Genomic DNA, 18,473 nt, shown 5'->3' on the forward strand with positions numbered 1-18,473 from the left:
TCTACCATTCATATTGTAAAACGGTCTAAACCATGTTCTAGTTTCATCATAAAATTGAGCCAAACTAAACATGTGCTCATGATCATGTAATAGTATCAAGGACTCCCAATGCAAACAATGCAGGCTTATGTTCCAGACAAGTTTTGCCAAATACACACTTTGTATGGTGATGTGTCCCTACACCAGCACACCCCCTCCCCCAAGTGTTTTCACAGAATCCTAAAGTTGTATCTTTAATACATATTCCATCAAATGGAATGATCATGGAGTTGCTGAGTTTGGTAGGACCTCCAAAGGTCTTCTGTCCAGCTCCCTGCTTGAAGGAGGTGCAGCAGTCTATTTAGATCCCAAAAGCCTCCAAGGACAGAGATTCTACAGCCTACTAGGATATGCTCAAATGCTGGCTTATCCAGCCAGAACCTCTCCCCCACTTGAATTTATGACCGTTGTCTGTGCCTCTTCTGCCACACACCTCCACAAAAAGCCTGGCCTTATTTCTTCAGGAACTTACTCAAGGGTGGGACAAGCCTGTTGGCCCATCACCCTGTGCTTTCAGAAGTAAACATCTGAAGCTTTTAAAAGGTAACCAGAATTAGTTCCTACAGTTGGAACACACTAAACTGCAGTTAACTTTCTCAGGCTGGTTTTGGCTGGGGTTATTTCCTTCCCTTCTTATCTAGCTTCCACCCAGAGATACCTACAGCTTTAATATACGCTTGTGAAAAAACTAAACAATGTTAAAGACCACAAAATACCTGCAGCATCTGAAAACAAAATCGGCTACAAAGTCAAGTTAAAAATTACACTGCAATGAGGTTTTATTGAAGAATTGCTGTTTAGGAAATGACTGTAGAAAGTGCAGAACTGTTCTCTGAATAGTCTCAGTGGTTTTTGTATCCCCATTGTGTCAAAAAGAAAAATGTATTTCTGATGGCTAAACTCTAAAAAGTCATTGTTTTTGAAGAGCTCCCAACAAATTCAAGTTCCTGGAGAAAGGAGAAGAAAACAAAAAAGGTTAATTTGGGGCAGTTTGAAAAATCTGGTGGTTCTTTTTCCCTCTAATCCCCCAAAAATGCTTGTATTATTTAAGCAAGTTTAATTTAGCTGCTCTACTATAGTCCTGAAGGAGGTGGAGACACCCAACAAAATGCAGGCCTACACAATGCCATATAAAAGTTACTGTGTTATTTCCCCAAATTCTTATTCCACTTAATTCCTCTATTTTGGAATTACTTCTGTCCCTTTGGTTATAATTAATATCTACAGTTTTAGTATATACTTGCAAACACAGGCTGTTCAAGACCGGAGTTTATTTGGGTTAAAAAATTTAGAGTTTATAAAGCCACAGATTCCTAGGTTTTGTAAGCCCACGTTCAAAGAAACTCAAACTCTTCCCTACAAACTCTTTAGGAGGAAATAAAAGCACTTTCTTCCTGCCCAGAGAATATACTGCAAATAAGTTTTCACTTCTCGAATTATGAAAATATACACTATAAATGCTAACATGGTCAGCTGCTGTGGTTCCACTGGAAAAAAAAGAAACATGTTTTACTGCATGTATTTATTAACACACATTTAAGAAACAGAGCTAGAAAGAAGCATTTTTAATTTAACGCTAATTTTAAGAGCGTAGAGATGCTAAAACATTACCACAAGGATCAGTTCTCACTGTTTATTAAAATATTACTCCACAGTTATATAAAATACATTTCGTCTTTTCCAGAAGACAAAACAGAACAACTGATTTAAAAAGTCAGTATACTAACAGGTAGTTAAAAATATCAACTGAACATTTAGGATTTTCTCATCATAAAAACTGTGCTTATTATTGCTCTGTACACACACAGTAATTCTTTAAAAAAAAAATTGTAATTAAAAAAATACTGGAACCTCTTCTTTTCCCAAGAGTATTTAACAAAAGATCCCCTTCTCAGCATCAGGAAATAGTAACTTTATACACATCATTACACATTTATCCTCAATAATATGCCATATTCATACAGAGAAATACTTATTGATCTTCCTCTTTGTCATTCCTATTTTTGAAATTCAGTGTTCTTTGGCCTCTTTCAGGATCTTGCATTCGGAGGATTCGAATACAGGAACTCGTAGGCAGAGAGCTAAAAATAAAGTATGCATCATTTAAACAGTGGTTCTTCCCCACAGATTTTTGTATTTCCATCTAATTCTTTTCATCAACATGTTTTCCTTTCAATAACTCCATCTTTTTCTCTGCAGGTTTAAAAAACAGTAACATGGGGTGAAGCTCTGGCTTCACTGAACTGATACTGGAGGCAGGCTTCAGTAAAAGCTTGAGGTAAACACGATTTAAATTGTGCGATTCTAACACTTAGGCTACCTCAATTATAGAAAAGGTACTTTTAAGAGAAACTCCAAATGAAACGATGATCTTGCACAGTTCGTATCTGCCTTAGAGATTCTGAAGTGACATTTTATACATGTAAAATCACATCACACTAAAAAATGAGCGAAGTTACTAGACGTACATTTATACAGGTTTCTCCACTGATTATCTTAACATAGAATTTTTCCGAAGGTGCCTCCATACTTTCATTAAATGTTTGCTAAACCTGTATGATGTAACAAAATATAACAAAAACCAAAATGCACTTGAATTGTTGAACTTTTAAATATAACTTTTAACCATACAGAAAATTTCTGTATGTTTCCTGAGTACAGTTTCAGAAATTCCCCACGAAGAATTTCCAACAGAATACCATTATTCTACTTCTTACAGATTTATAATAAAGAAAGACAAGAGTAAATCAACTATATTTTACAATTATCTTTGTAGACTGCTTAACTATCCTCCGCAGGCTTCACTGATTACATCTGCCGAATAGAGAAGAGAGTTGGCAGCATAAGGTTAGATAATGACTGTCCCTTTAAGCTGGGTATTGCTTTACCAGGGATGAACAAACAAAATCCCCAAGGAGTCTGTTATCAGTCTAGATAAAAAGAAAAAAAAAAAAAAAAAAAAAAAAAAAAAAAATCGAAACACAAACATCTTGAACGTACTGCGGTAAATAAGAAACAATGGGAAAATGCAGAGTCTTCTGTTAAGTCTGGGGGAGGAAAGAGAGATACAGGGCTAAAAGCTACCAGGAGCCTACTATACACAATGAAACATTTCCAAAGGCTGTTCTACTTAAGATAAAATGATTCGAGTCCTACTGAATGACCATATTAGAGACATTACATAAGGAAGAGTGAAAATCCTATTGAATTCCCAGAAAAATCAGCAATGAACTGCTTAACTGCTCATTTTCTACTGCTACAAACAGCAAAATTTTTTTCCTTGTACTGATTTTTTTTCAAGCGATACTCCTTGCAATAGAACTCCCTTGCAATATTTCCTGGTACAAAAATAACACAACAGTATTACCTCATGCTTTGTGGGGTGAGTAAAATGAACTGTCGATGGCGCTGTGCGCCAGCCACCTTAAGAATCATATCCATTGCAATTCTTCTGTTAACCATGTCCTAAAGAAAAAGATTTATCAGATAGAGATACTGACCATGCACTTCACTGGCCTACTATTGCACAAATTAGAACAAATGCTTAAGAATAAAATAATTAGAAAATATCTTAATTGAAAAACCTCCTGGAATCAATTCATACACAGTAAAGCTGAGCTAAAGAAATGTCTAATAAAAACCAAGCTGCAGAAACATTGAGGTTAAAATTCTAAAAATTCTGGGCAATTCTTGAACTCTACATTTTAGTACACTTAGACAACAGAAAGCTGCTATTGGAACAATCACATACTCCTACTCACAGCATTTTACTATCACCTTTGATATGTACTTAGTACTTCCTACTTTATCAGTATGTTGAGATGAACTGTATTTAAGTAGAATAATGTTTCCCATAAAATCCTGCCTCAGAATCATCTGAAAGGATTTAAGGGCTGCATGAAACCCAAGCTATTTTGTAGCTTGTTTTATTGTGATTATTATTGTTGCTATTATTATTTTGAAACAAACTTATACATTAGGCTTCGTGAAAAAGATGTGCAATGGGAAGCTATTACTACTAGGAGTTAAAAGAAGCTCTGCTTCTATACATTGTTACACATGAAACTAGGTACCTCCCTGGCAAATATGATGAAGGAGTCCTCTTGTGGTGGGTCTCCAGGATTACACTAAAAGTAACTACAGAACATGGAGACGGTCATTGCACTTACTGGCACAGCAGTAGAAAGACAAATTATGTGTAATTATTTACAGAACAGATGATATGGTATGGAGGTTCTCTGCGTGGCCTATGGTTCTGAGTATTCACCCTTTCCTGGACACCTGGCTAAACTTCTGCACAAATACCTTGCAATAAAAAAATTTGATAAATCACCTATGCAGGAAAGCTATACACAAAGATGAGGTTTAAGTTTTACCTGACATTAGTATTTATTCTGCATTTCAGCATCTTGGAAAGATGCTACTGTCATAGCAATATGCAGAGGCAACGCTGACAAACACAGTAACAACTGCTTGGGGAACTATTTTATGATTTTCGTGCTGGACCAAGTTAAGCAAGTTGCTCATAGCTCAGGGTACCAACTTCAAAAAGAAAATAAGCTTCAAAAGTCATTAAGCAAAGTGAAAAAGCTTTGTCTTGGGGATTTGTTTTTTGATTTGGGGATTTTTTATTTATTATTTACAGTTAAATTACAGTGTTTTAAAATCTGACCAAATACAAACAATAACCCAACTATTCCACTAATTTATACAAATCAGAATAGCAAATGCAGTTTAAGTTTAAATTATACCATGTAGACATCAAATTCATCCAAGCATCTGAAAGGAGATTCGGTAATGGACCACAGAGAAAGAATGAAACAAACTGTTGAGAAGGAACGTTCACCTCCTGATAAAGATCGCACGTCATTAAGGGTACCTTTGTCTTTCTCTCGAGGCTGAACCTTGAAATAAAAACATTAGAGCCATTTTTAAACCTGAGATGGAGACTTACTAACAGAATCATAATTTTAATGGTAAGCACATTATGGTTGAGCAGATAGGGATCACCTGAGAACAATTTCATGCACTTAGCTACCACCACCATTCTGGAATGGGATGGCTCCTAATCATTTAGTAACACATTTCTAGGACCACTACATCTTCCTCCATCACAGTAAAATACACTTAAAAGATTGAATGACTGCCAGTGTTTCCTACTGAAGAAACAAGAGTTTAAAGGAGAAACAGTTTCTTTACTAAAATACATGAATCATTGTGAACAATCCTTTGGTACCATTGATTATGATGACACCTTGTGGCATTCCCCCTCTAAGATTAAACTTAAGCATCTTCTTGTCTTGATATTTACACTACCTTTAACAAGCTAAGCAGGAAAATAAGAATTATTTTAGAGTGAAGTCTTTGGTGTTTTTTGTAGGAGCTGTTTTTTCAATTTACCTTCCTTGAGTAAACATGTATCTCTTGCATGAGAAACATGAAAGATCAGCTATAAAAATAAAACGTATTTTGACAAAGCCACATAATGACATTTTACAGACTGAGTTTGAGTTCTTCAGATATGAATCCTTCACATGTTTAATTAGGATTCTGTCGACACATATTTATGTTGTCAATACACATTTTTCCCTTCAATTCGTAAAAGTGAAGTCCCCCACAGAAACAAAAGTAAATACCCCCATAACAAAAACTTTTGGGGAGGTATGATAAAAGATACACAAAAGAAAAAAAACCAAAACATAACATTGAAGCTGTCAGCCATTAAAAGTTGTTTAAATAACAACTAGAGCCATTATACAATCACACAAATTAAGGTAAACTTCCTATCAATGGAATAGCAATTAATAATTTTGAAAGACTGACTTGCTAGTGAATTTTTATCCTCAGCACAAGACAAGACTCCAAATTTATTCCATATAATCTTGCAACCTGGCCATATTAAGATAGCAATAAAGTTTTTGTTCTTGCTTGTTTTCAACAGCATCCTACAATTTAGCATAACACATTTTGGAGAGGGAAGAACAATTTCTTCTATCTTTGCAATGCACGTTCTAGCACCTGATATGCTAGTGGTAACAACTGCAATAATAATTGTATAATGTGATAATTTCAGTAATATAAAATAACTTACTGTTATTGAAAGTGTCTCATTCTTGTGATCAAAAAATATTTTTCCAGAGCAAGCTCGAATACGTAATAAATGGTCAAAGTAGAGTTTGCATCGTAAAGAAAGGAGCCTTAAATCAGTTAAATCAAGTAAACAAACATTAGGTCCGTAAGTTTTAAAATACATGATAAAGTGACAACATATTTTTATCAAGTTCCACATCATAATCTTAAACAATAAACTCACTTTAATAATATCATTTTCCCAAATCAATTAAGCTCTGGAGTGGGTGACATTCTATACTGGACATACTAGAGAGAATCACCAACACAAAGTAACCAAGTAAGAAATCAAGACATACAAGGCTTTGTGTTTTCTAGAAGTCTGCTTCAACAGACTGGAAGGTTTTTACACCATTCTTCCACAACTTCAACAGAAAAGGACCACATGCCACTTCCAATACTGGACAGGAAAGAACTTCACATTAAGGACAGTAAAGAATTTAAATGGACTCTGCTAGACTCTGGAAATTAAACATTAATTTCCCTACCAGTTTTCTCCTTCCTCCCCAGTTCTAGCATACGATTTCTCCAACAGACAATACATTACAGTTCCTTCAAGAAAGAACTGTGGTGCTTTAACACACCCTGAAGTGGGACTGATATTCAAATTTGGGCCCTAGGAACAAGATTCAGTTTGACATACATGGGCACCATAAGGCAAGTATCAGATTCTACAGGTAAATCTTCGCTACTACTATTTCTATACTTCCATCTGCAAAGGCTGGGATTCTCCTAAGCATTGTTATTGGTCACAGTCATACTGGCACCCCCTTCAGATCCCAGATCAAGAATTACAAACAGAATCAACACATATTCCTCAATTTCTGCTGAAGAGAATGATGTATGAAGGACTGCTCGGGGAAACAGATAGCAATGGGGTAGTGAGGGGCTGAAACAAGAAAGAAGGGATGCACTCTCACTAATGGAAACGCCATGAGAGAAGCAGCTGTCAAACTACAGAATCTGAATAAAGATCTCAACATTTTTTCAGCACAGGGCAGAGAAAACACATTTGGCCCATAACAAAATTACACAAGCACAGCACCACTAATTATACTCGATGAAAATAAGCAACAGTCCAGATGATTTCGATACTACTATGTTGCTGATGTTTTAATGACTAAAACCAGCACTGAAACACAACTGAACTGCCTTGGATTAAGTCAGCAGAGTAGAGGCCTTTGGTGTGAAGCAGTATACAGCCTCTAGAGATCACACTGTTTTTTCAGCTGTCAGTCCAGGCTGCCTCTAAACTGAGGGCACAACAGTATTGGATCTAGGAGCATGATGAGGTTAGAAAGATTGCTGTGAATACTACCTTAAAGATATCTCATTCTCACAGGTCTGCTTTATAATTTTCACCCTGGAGTATGGGTGCATGCTTAGATCTATATGTTTATCTAAAACCAGAAATTAGAGCAAAATTAACTCACCTTAAGAATTGCCGATATATTTTGAATCTCTGTGTCATTATTTCTTCCAGCAGCCTAATAAATTTCTTTAAATTCTTTACTTTACTGTTTGCATCCTTATATCTTTCCTTTGCATCATGAAATTGCCTGTTTTAATTAACAGAAAGTCTGGACTCAACATACATTACTTTAAAAATGGGCTACTGTTGTAAATGCTGAATATCAATTTGATAATCAAAACATTCAAATAAAAGCTTTCTCTTGAGGATCCATGTTAAAGCTAGAAGTATTTGATGAGACAAGTATGACACTGTTCACAAATGAAGTTGGAAAAAAATATTAATTTTACTTCTATTTTAATTCTTTTGAAATAAAACTCTTACATCAAGGAGAATGAATGACTGGGCTCCCTATGCTCAAGAATACCTGAGGCGAATGATTTCTTGAAATACACTTGATGTCAAAGCCTGAAATATTTGCCTAACTACTGCATTAGTTATTCAAACTGGGAATGTGTTTAGTGCTCTTTGCACCACAGAACAACAGCAAGCTACATTTACACCACAGTCATAACTGGGATACTTCTAAACCCTAAAAGGGTATGTGACTGTTGGCAATTTCATATATGTAATACAGACACTGCCTAAACATGTTCAGTTCAGTGGCTGACCACACAGTCAGTACTGCATGTTTCCATGTCTTCAGACACGGATTAAATCCTAAGAACACATATAAATACATTGTGAATCAGTAAAAAAACCTCTTCTTTCCCATCTTACCTGAATTACTTTAGATAGTAAAGATGACTTACTGTATTATTTCTTCTCTGTTTCCATGGCGATTATTTTCTGTATTTATCCTCTCTCTCAAGCGATTCATTTCTGCATCAAGACTCTTAACAGTTCTGCTGACCTCTAGGCGCTCTGAGTAGATTTGCCTAGCTTGTGCCATTTTTTCCTAAAGTATGTTTGAAACTCAATTAATTGTTAAATAGTTAAAAGTCTTCAAAAGATCAGGTCTGTACAAGGAGAAACCTAGCATCCAGAAAACCAGTAATTCTCAATTTAAAATAGTTTGGGTTTTTTTAAGTTAAGTCATTTTAATCTTTCCCTTGAAAAATACAGAATAAATACTTTTGATGGATAACCCTTATCTATCAAAACAGGAAACGGTGCTCTGCCAGACAAGAAAGAGGCCTTGATTCATTTATACAAAATTACTTTGACTTGTTTTAGACAGCTTCAGATGTAATGAGAATGAGATGTGAATACTCAGTGTTATATGGTCTGTAGGATGTACAAGTGGAACGATATATTATTAAATATTAGAAGAATCATGACCATCCAAGTTCAATAAAGACAAAAACCCACACCTACCTCTAATTGTTTTTCTTTGACAGCTAGTAATTCTTTATGTCTTTTTACGCAAGCCAAGTGCTCCTTCTGTTTTTCTTCATAGTGCTGCAAACGGCGTTTACTAGTCTCCAGTTCTGCATCAGCTTGGTTTAATTCCTCCTGTTTGCAGTAAGTCAAGAAGTGAGCTGGCAGGGATAGATTCCTAAGCATCTTTCTGACATTTACTGGTAATTACATTGGTTTTAACACTGTCTACTTTATTTTATTTTCCGTAAGACAACTCCTAAAGTCCAGGAGCTTTAACAGTAACTTATCAGAAAGTCTACACTCCATTCTGATAAGGACGTAATAAATACTTGAAATTGCATTTAGGAATCAAATCTTGAGAGGACATTTTAATCTTTGGGGATTCTAAAACTTCAAAAACTACATTTACTTTTTACACTATATTCTAGCCACAACTTCTGATGCTTGTGTGACATCAGCTAGATACAGTTGAAGTGATAGATCTTTTCAGAGAAGCTAAGAGGTATAAAGAATAACAAATTAGAAGGCAATTTTCTTCCTCATCCCTGTTAACTAGACAGGCTTACTGAAAAAAAAACAACCAAAAAACCCAACCCCACACCAAAACCAACAAAACCACACCCCTCAAAACCCCACAAAATAACAAACAAGAAAAACAACAATCACCAATAATAATGGATGTGCTTACCATTCTCTAATCCTGCCTTAAAGTCACAACTTGCCATATGTCAACAGTTAATTAAATAGCTGTAGAACACGCAGCAGTACATCTAATATCCTTTCAGGAATATAAAAGTTGCCTTCTATTTTGTTTAGCACTTTTAGTTATGAGCAATAAATACCAGGAAACAAACACTTTTTAAACATAAAACACTATAGCAACTACACTTAACAACCAACTTCAAAACACTGCCACGCTTATTTCTTCACATGGTTTAGATGGAATGCTCTGTTTCCATTTCACAGGTAGACCTTAAATGTATCAGGAAGTTGCATACTTTTTTCTCCTACATTTTAACCTAATTCCCCTTACCATACAACAGGAAATGAATTAAAAATACAACATGAAATTATTGCTACCTTAATCGGACCTGCAATTTCTTCTACTTGATGAATTTTTTCTTTCATTTCTTCAAAGTTTTTTTCAGCTACCTGGAGAATACTTTTGAGTTCCTCCATTTTTCTGCTGAGTTGCTGCATGTCTGTTTTTACAGCTTCCATCTTACACTTATTTTCTTTAGCTTCATCTTCCTGTCACAGAATCATAGAATAGTTAGGGTTGGAAAGGACCTTAAGATCATCTAGTTCCAACCCCCCTGCCATGGGCAGAGACACCTTAGACTAAACCAAGCCGCCCAAGGCTTCATCCAATGTACTAAATAAAGTATAATAAAAGATGACATATTTGCAAATTACTGTACACAGTTCTTATTTTATTATCTCTACCAGGGTAAAAGATTACATGCAATACTCTCTAACTCGAATCAGAAAACAAGCAGCTCAATGTAGTTGTCACTAAAACCCAAAAGAACATACTGACAGATCTTGTAGGAGACCACTAAATGACAAAAAAGAAGGGAGGGAGGGAAATAACTACCAAAATAAAAGCAACAAACAAATAAACAAAAACACCTCAAAAAAAAACAAAAATAAAAGAAAAACACCCAACAACCACAACAACAAAAAAAAAAAGCAAGGGAAACACAGAAACAAAACTCACCATAAATAAATTCACATCATTACAGAATGTTTACATTTATGCCAAAGTGTTATATTCTTCACTATTTATTCAAATAGTACACTAGTGAAAAATCTACATTATTTGCTTATTTTGAAACCCTACCAAAATTAAAAGACATTGTTTCATATCCTTATTGGACATAATATGATAATATCTTCTTACTAATGTACGAATGTCCACTGCCTGGTGTTCTTCCATATTTTCAAGATCTGCTATTTCTGCATTTGTTGTTCTTACTTTTATCTGAAAAGAAAAAGAAACTAAATATTCTTAGGCTTATCTAAGGAGAGAAGTTCACATTTGTTCATTTAAGTCAACAAAGAAAGCAAGGTATTTGGCCCTTTAGTTTCATTAGTGCTCACAAAGACTCTTCCCAATTACCTATGGAATCCATTTTTATAAGATAAAACTTGTTCTCAAAGTCACATGCATTTTAAATTATTATTACTGTATTTGCATTCAACATGACTACTGAATATATTTATTGTTTCCTTCAAATATTTATCTTCAGCAAGTTGAGTCCACATGACAGGTTGATGTTTCTTATTTGTAATTTAGTGAACATAAACTTATGTATTAGTTTATACTGCTTAACTGCCACCACAAATACATATCCTACCTTGAAGTACTGGAAAGCAAAGAAAGAAGACTAATAGGTGTTAAAATGGTTTATAAAGAAATTAAAATTAAGAAAGCATAAAAGTGAAATATTCAGCATATTAAAATGGGTTAAGAATATAAACAAAGACCATGAAGAGAAACAATATTCTGGGAATGAAGAGGAAAGGTTCAACAGAAATAAAGGAGGGGGAAGAAACTTGCCACAACTTCTTACCTGTGTCAAAAGAAAGCAGTTGAAATTTGTGAGATTTAGCACAAAGTGGGGGGGAAGATGCAGAAACAAAAAGGATACTGTACAGAAACAGCATACACTAGAACTGACGTAGCCTTTATCATTCTGTCCTAAATGATGAAAGCATACTACTACAAAGGCAAACCGCATGAAAGCAAACAAAAGGAAGGATAAACATTAAAAACTTTCATCCACTCAAAAGATACTGCAGAAGTCAAAATTAAATAGAGAAAGACTAAAGAACTTCTAAAAGCTGACACTATACTTATTTTTACCTGTAGTTTTTTTTGGTGCTGTCGATGACCTTGAAGATGATCTTCATTCTGCCTAATCTCATTTTCAAGGGAATGTAAATGTTGCTGAGATGCAGTCAAATGCGCCTTTTTGCTTTCAATCTCTTTCTCCAAGTGACTTTATTAAAAAGTAATACATATTATTTCTTTTACATATATTATTACATACATACATATATCATTACATGTGTATGTAATAAAAAGAAATAAACAAAAATCAAATCCATGACAAAGGGTAAAAATATGCTCCCATTAAAAAAAATATACATAAAAATGTCAAGCTTGTTATGGACTGGATGGTTTTAATGATCAGTAAAGAAACACCAAAGCAGATTTCTGCTTGATGGTCCTACTTCAATGCCTGGTGGATAAATCATTCATGTTATTTAAACCATCTGTAACCTCTGTCAGCAATTTTCACAAACAGGCCATATGTCTGAACTAAGCAGTGGTGTTACTTCTAAAAGTACTACTGCATCTTCAGAGAAAACAAATGCTTTGTACTTTCCACTTCCAGTCAAAATATTTGAAATGCAAAGCAAAGGTATTTTTGATTACTATTTCTAGATGACAAAACTTGTATAGTGTCTTTCACCCCTGCAAAAGGGGAAGCTTTACTAATATTACAGAAAAAAAAAATAAAAAAAAAAATCTTAATACAAGCATTTAAGACAACTTTTGTTACAGTTGCATTAAAAGGACTAATTAAGTCCGATTCCAGAATTGGTGTTTAATAAATTACCTATACTAATCCAGGTAAATGTGTCATTGCTTTAGGGTAAATTCTGAAGGGGGACAGGGGAATAGGAAGACATTTTCCCTTTTTAACTGGCCTACACCATTCCCCAAAGCAACACTGGTAATGGAAGACCTATAACATTTAAGATAATCTTGAAGTTCATTATATACTCACACTAACAAAGTATAGTTAACTGACATATTTAAAACTTTGGGAGTCTACATAAATAAATTTTTAACATTCAATTCAGTCTACACTATCAGCCATTAATACTAAAATTAAAATATTTACTTATTACATCTGTAATATAATCTAAGCATCAAAATTAAAGTATCCTATTGTCAACAGTTTTCTTAGTGACAGTTCAAGTTTGCAAACCCTAAAATATATTTGGCTTTTTAAACTACCATTTTGAAATTAATGAGAGAAAAAAAAATGGCAGGGGAGTGAAGTTTTGTCAGAGATACCTACCATGAGTGAAATCAAATGCTTTAGAAAATACAGATTAAAAGTTTGAAACCAGTAGCATGACGTGTACTAACACATTTTTGGTTTGAAAAAAAACAGCCCTCCTTTGCAGTAAACTACAATACCATCATTCAGGTATTAGATTAAAAAAAAAAAAACAAAAATAAACAACCATCTTTGAGTCCATACTCTTTTTCAGCAAACATAAAATAAAAAGGAAGGTAGCTAGATATCCTAGAGTATTCAGTCGAGCAAATCCCTACTTGCTGGGCAAAATTTACATGCCACAAGTTGAGCAGTGTCTAGGTATAAGTTTGTACCTATCACAAAAAAGTATTGAAATCAAAACGTTTTCCAGAGTTCTCAGAGAAGAAGCAAAGAATCTCAGAAAGAAACTGTAGACTAGAGAGTAGTGCACATGTAAATAGACAAATATGCAATTAGACTATTTATGTCAAGGGCACTTTTCACAAACACAACATTACAAGATGCTAACCTTATTTCTGCTTCAACATCTTTGCTTAAGAACTTAGGTCTGAAGTAAGCAGAAGAGTAATACCGTCTTTCAAACACTTGATCACCTTCAGCAGTGAAAGCTTCTCGACAGTTTTTTGGGGGTCGATTAAACTGCATTACTTCACGAGCCTTACGGCTACTCTGAAAAATACAATGGCCTTATCATACCAATGGAAAAGCAACCCCAATTAAAGATATCAACTTAAAACTTGTCTAGAAGTTCTCACCTGGAAATAATTTCAAATCCTAATGAGAAAGAAGAAATACAGTGATCAAAGCATGTTACAAAATCTGTAATGTCAAGAACCTGCTTTTCTAGTTGACTGAAATTTTCATGTTCTCAAAACCCACTCAGTTTAGCTGTCTATTTCTTTTAGTCTATTACAAATTTATCTACATTGTACATTCTGCAGTCTAGCTCCTTATAATTTGCCATTGGTAAAAAATCCAAACTCACTAACTGAAAGGTCGCTACACACAGCTGTATTTACGAAAAGTGAAAAAACACATACAGGAAACAATTTTCCAAGGCAAGCTGTGAAGTACAAACAATATTCAATTAAAGTTTGGGGAAACATGCTGGTGTAAAAGATATTGCCAGTGCCAGACTCACAAGTGCCTTTGTCCCAGGCAATCATGTTACCCACTCAGAAGTATTTTTACTTCCACACAATACCTATTCAACTTCTTTCAGATTCGGCTGCAATTATTCAGGTAGGGCTCAAAGATAATAACATTATGAAAACCAGTGGTTAGGTAAAGCAGAAAGAGAAGAACAAAACTAGCATTCCTGTCATGAGAAAAGCTTAAAAGGTTCAGCTGTTATGTATCCCATTCAGTAACAGCCAAGCTTAGTAAACAGTCAGTTCTGCACTAGACATAGCATAAACTGCCTCTTTTTCAGTAGGAATGTCAGAGGAAAAACTAGGACAAGTGGCTTTGGAGAAAAATGAAATTCACAAAAGTAAGCATTATCAGTTCTGCAGTTTATAGAACACCCTACTTTCTTTAAATAAGAATATACACGTTTTTATCTTTGAAGATTTTACCTGTAATCTTACCTGCATGAGTTGGTATCTTCAGTCGTAACAGAGAATAAAAAAATCAATTAACTTGCAGGAAACAGCTCATTAATACGTTTTAACAGTGATCAAGCAATAGATTGTTATCAAAATAATGTCAGCTTAATTCAATTGCTAGTCACCTCATTCAAATCATACTTAATAACTGATTATTGCTACTGTTTTATTTTACCAGACTCTATCCATAACCGTGTTTCTTTGCACTCTTTATTCTTAAATGCTTTAACGCTGCAGAGTCTAAAAGGCCTCTGGTTGTTGTGGTAGATGAAAAAATAAATGTAAATGCTCACAGGTGGCTGATAATTTCCCATGAGCAGGTAGCTGTGGAAAGGAAATTTTTGAACTCTCAAGCATAAGCCTGCTACAGTTAAAGTTGGTACCTAACTACGAGTTGCTAGGTACAACTGGTAAGGGCTGTCTGAAACTACACAAACTGACACTTCCTGAACCCACCAAATAACAGACACGAGACCGAAACTGCAGTTAGGAGGCTGATTACACATACATGGACTAGATGAGAAACTATACCACTTAGGGGCCCAGAAAAAGGTGGTGGTGAACACCCCAGGAACAAAGATGATCCTGGAAACACATGGGGAAAGCTATGTGGAAGCAAATCCCACAGAATGCCCTGGGACCTTGGCCAGTAACAGCCCAAACAGGTATCTGTGAGCAGCTGTCTCATGACCAGCAGTGATCTGCCTGCTGCAGACAGAAGTTGAGACCTCTGAAGGTAGTGTTGGGGAGAACAGGGAAATAAGCAAAAGCGTGTAGAAATAAAGAGCAAAAGCTCTAACCTTACTGATTCTTAAGTAAATCCCACTATCTAAATCACTCCGTCCCACCCATGACGAAAACAATGCTTGAATTGGGATACTGAGAGTTTGTTTAATGCCAAGAGGGGCTTACTTGGAGCCCTCCGGTGATCACATACATGTCTGTGCACTGCACTGTAACACTCATAACTGATACAGTTGGGGTCTACTGAGCCATCAGGGTCCTTACCTCTCCTCAGAGGGAGGAAATAGGAAAAAAAAAACAAACAAAAAACAATCCTTTCTCTACCTCTTTTGTCCATTACAGACACTACCAGTGAAAGTACTGTATTTGCTCCATACAAAGAGAAAACACTTTTTCTTTAAAGACCAATAGGGAGTGGAGAGCCTTACTTTAATCAGCAGGATTGTTTCTATACCCCTCACATCGATCAAACAATTGGCAACCACAGCATGATCTATATCCAGTGCTGTGAGAACTGATGGGAATTCTGGATGATGGACTCCTCTGAAGAAAAGAAGGAGAAAAACCCATTCATAAAGCTCATATGAGATTCTTAAAAATAAATAAAGTAAAATAATGGTTCCTTTCAATTAACAATAATGTGAACCGTAAAGGCTAAGCAGTAATATTCAAAACAACAAGCTTACCTGTGCCTAACATCATAAACTGTATTCTGAAATTTATTCACAATTATTTGAGGTCTAAAATCACGTGGATAATATTTTGACATCAGTTGCTGAAGAGTTTTTTCATCACTGTGATTGTCACAGCAAAATGCCTGAACGAGGCTCTTTAAACAAGATTCAACAGCCAAGGTCAGCTCAGCATCTTTAGGATGAATGAAAGCACCTAAATAAACATAAAAAACAAGGCTTTAGGAACTGTGTTCCATAACAAATCATCCAGTAGTGCACTTTTACACAACTCTAGTTTTTTGTTTTGTTGCATTATGACGTTTTTTTAGGAATCTAAAATAAACCTTTCTTACAAGAAAAAAAAAAATAAACAGTTAACTAAAAAACTCCACAAAAATCTACCCTGAAAACAGACACATTATTTCTCTTTCTATAGAAACACTTGCATATATTTGGAGGCATACATTTTGTTCTTTGACAGGTCACTAACAACTTCTATTAAGGTACCAAGTCTATGGCAGGTCAGCAGAAGTATATCAATCAAGGTAAAGACTGCTTATCAACAATTTAATGCTTTACAGGTGAAGGCAGAGGAACACCTAAGCTGCAAGTTAAACAAACATTAAGATTTCCATTATATTGCCTGTCTTCAGCAGTATGTGTGTTTGCACATTCTTACCCTGAAGTAATTCAGTACTTGACCTTTACACTTACATCCAGAATATGCTGAAACCATTACTCCCATTCACAAACTGAAAATAGCAGTCACTGTAAGAGCTGGTCAACAGAATTAAACCAAACTTATTAAGAAAATCTTAGTTGGTTCTGCCTGACTTGCTCCATGCCAAATATCTCAAGTTTGACAAGCCCACGAGTCAGCCACTGAACATTTTGAACAGAATTTGTCCAAAATCTGGATATTACTATCCCTCAAGGAACAAGCAGTCAAAGCACAGAGGTCCGATGCTTAGAGAGTGTGAGGGAGTCAGAGAGGTGCATTGAAAGTTTAAACATTGTAAACTACATAAAATAAGTTAACAAAAACAGTTGGAAAATGAGGAAAAATGACAGAAAGACAACGTACCCAGATACAACCTTTAGTCCAGGAAGTACAGAAGAAAGATGGGTCTGAAGCTCCCTAAAGAACAAATAGTTTTTCTAGAAGATCACTGTTTACATTAGCGGCCATGCAATAAATCCCATAAAGTAATGTCTTTTTCAGCAGTCATTCTTACCTAAAGGTCCAATAGGTTTTTGTTTAAAGCGCCCTTGCTTATAGGCTCTTTCAACTTCTTCAAGAAACGCTGGAATATGTGGTCCAAATCTTCTAAAGGTATTTGTTTTACTATCTTTCAGCTCTCTCAGCTGTTTCTGCTTGGCATCCAGTGCTTGTCTCCCATCACAGCTTTCTTTCCTAAGAGAACAGAATTTTTCTCAGTAGCTATAGCTTATGGGAAAAAAAAAAGTCTTATTTTTGAAGTACTAATAGAAGGACAGTGTATCAAGGCCTCAATATTTTAACATACATCTAACTACACACATAAAATGGTATTTTTATAACTTAAAGAACGTGAGACAAAAAAGCAAGCAAATTACTACTTTGCAACTAGTTTTACAAGACTATTTCTAACAACTTGTAATAAATTTATTTCTATTTATATGCTTCAATTTCACTGTCTTCTACAAAAGGTCTTCAAGAGAACATGAAGTAATTGTTGGACACAATAATCCAGAAAGGACATTTAATCTAATCCATCAAGTGCAATAAGAAACAATTCTCAAATTTCTTAATACAATAAAACATAGAATAATCACAGAATACCATGTTGGAAGGTACCTCAAGGGTCAACTGGTCCCACCTTTTTAGACAAAGCATGACTTAGACTAGCTGTCCAAGCACCCTGTTCAGACTAATCTTAAAAGTATTCAATGCTGGGAGTCCACCACTTTCCTGGAGAGATTACTGCAATGGCTGATTGTTCCAATTGTGAAAAAGTTTTCTCTTGTGTCCAGTTGGAATCTCCCAAGGAGTAACTCATGTCCACTACCCCTCACCTTTTCCATTTGACTCTTTAAAAAGGGAGTCTCCCTCTCTCTCTTCTTTGCAGCCACCCTTTAAATACTGAAACTGTTTACAGACATCAGCACAATTCCCTCCAGTAGTCACTGTTCAAGTTCACATTTCCAAACCAAAGCCAGCAAGTGCTTTGTTTTCCTCCCTCAGGTATGGGCTAAATTGGAATTTGAACCACTTGCTTCAAAGTGTCCAGAAATTTACCTTAACTATAGACAAATTACCCCATAGTGTACCTATTTCTTTTCATTGTGTTCTATAGCTTGTGACATCATATCAGGATGTATTAGTATAATAAACAACATGAAAATTATTAAATCCAAGTCTACC

General features: G+C 35.2%; 1 protein-coding gene across 6 annotated transcripts in view; it reads right to left on the reverse strand.

The window, feature by feature from the left end:
* Nucleotides 1–793: 793 nt before the first annotated feature.
* SMC6 (structural maintenance of chromosomes 6) overlaps nt 794–18,473 on the reverse strand; it is a 30,712-nt gene continuing 13,032 nt past the window's right edge. For 4 of the 6 annotated variants that reach the window (XM_062606377.1, XM_062606373.1, XM_062606376.1 and 1 more), the window contains 14 exons: nt 17,305–17,483; nt 16,082–16,283; nt 15,824–15,938; nt 13,553–13,713; nt 11,832–11,967; nt 10,866–10,946; nt 10,043–10,213; nt 8,957–9,094; nt 8,392–8,537; nt 7,602–7,727; nt 6,131–6,236; nt 4,791–4,943; nt 3,407–3,504; nt 794–2,120 (listed from right to left, as the gene is read on the reverse strand). In XM_062606377.1, coding sequence (XP_062462361.1) covers nt 2,012–2,120; nt 3,407–3,504; nt 4,791–4,943; nt 6,131–6,236; nt 7,602–7,727; nt 8,392–8,537; nt 8,957–9,094; nt 10,043–10,213; nt 10,866–10,946; nt 11,832–11,967; nt 13,553–13,713; nt 15,824–15,938; nt 16,082–16,283; nt 17,305–17,483 — 1,921 coding nt within the window. In that variant the 3' untranslated portion in view covers nt 794–2,011. The remainder of the gene's footprint in view (nt 2,121–3,406; nt 3,505–4,790; nt 4,944–6,130; nt 6,237–7,601; nt 7,728–8,391; nt 8,538–8,956; nt 9,095–10,042; nt 10,214–10,865; nt 10,947–11,831; nt 11,968–13,552; nt 13,714–15,823; nt 15,939–16,081; nt 16,284–17,304; nt 17,484–18,473) is intronic. The other 2 variants (XR_009962329.1, XM_062606374.1) reach the window with 2 other exon arrangements.

Source organism: Pezoporus occidentalis, unplaced genomic scaffold, assembly GCF_034315485.1.
Source record: "Pezoporus occidentalis ecotype Australia unplaced genomic scaffold, CSIRO_AGI_Poc_V1 ctg96, whole genome shotgun sequence".
Taxonomy (NCBI): domain Eukaryota; kingdom Metazoa; phylum Chordata; class Aves; order Psittaciformes; family Psittacidae; genus Pezoporus; species Pezoporus occidentalis.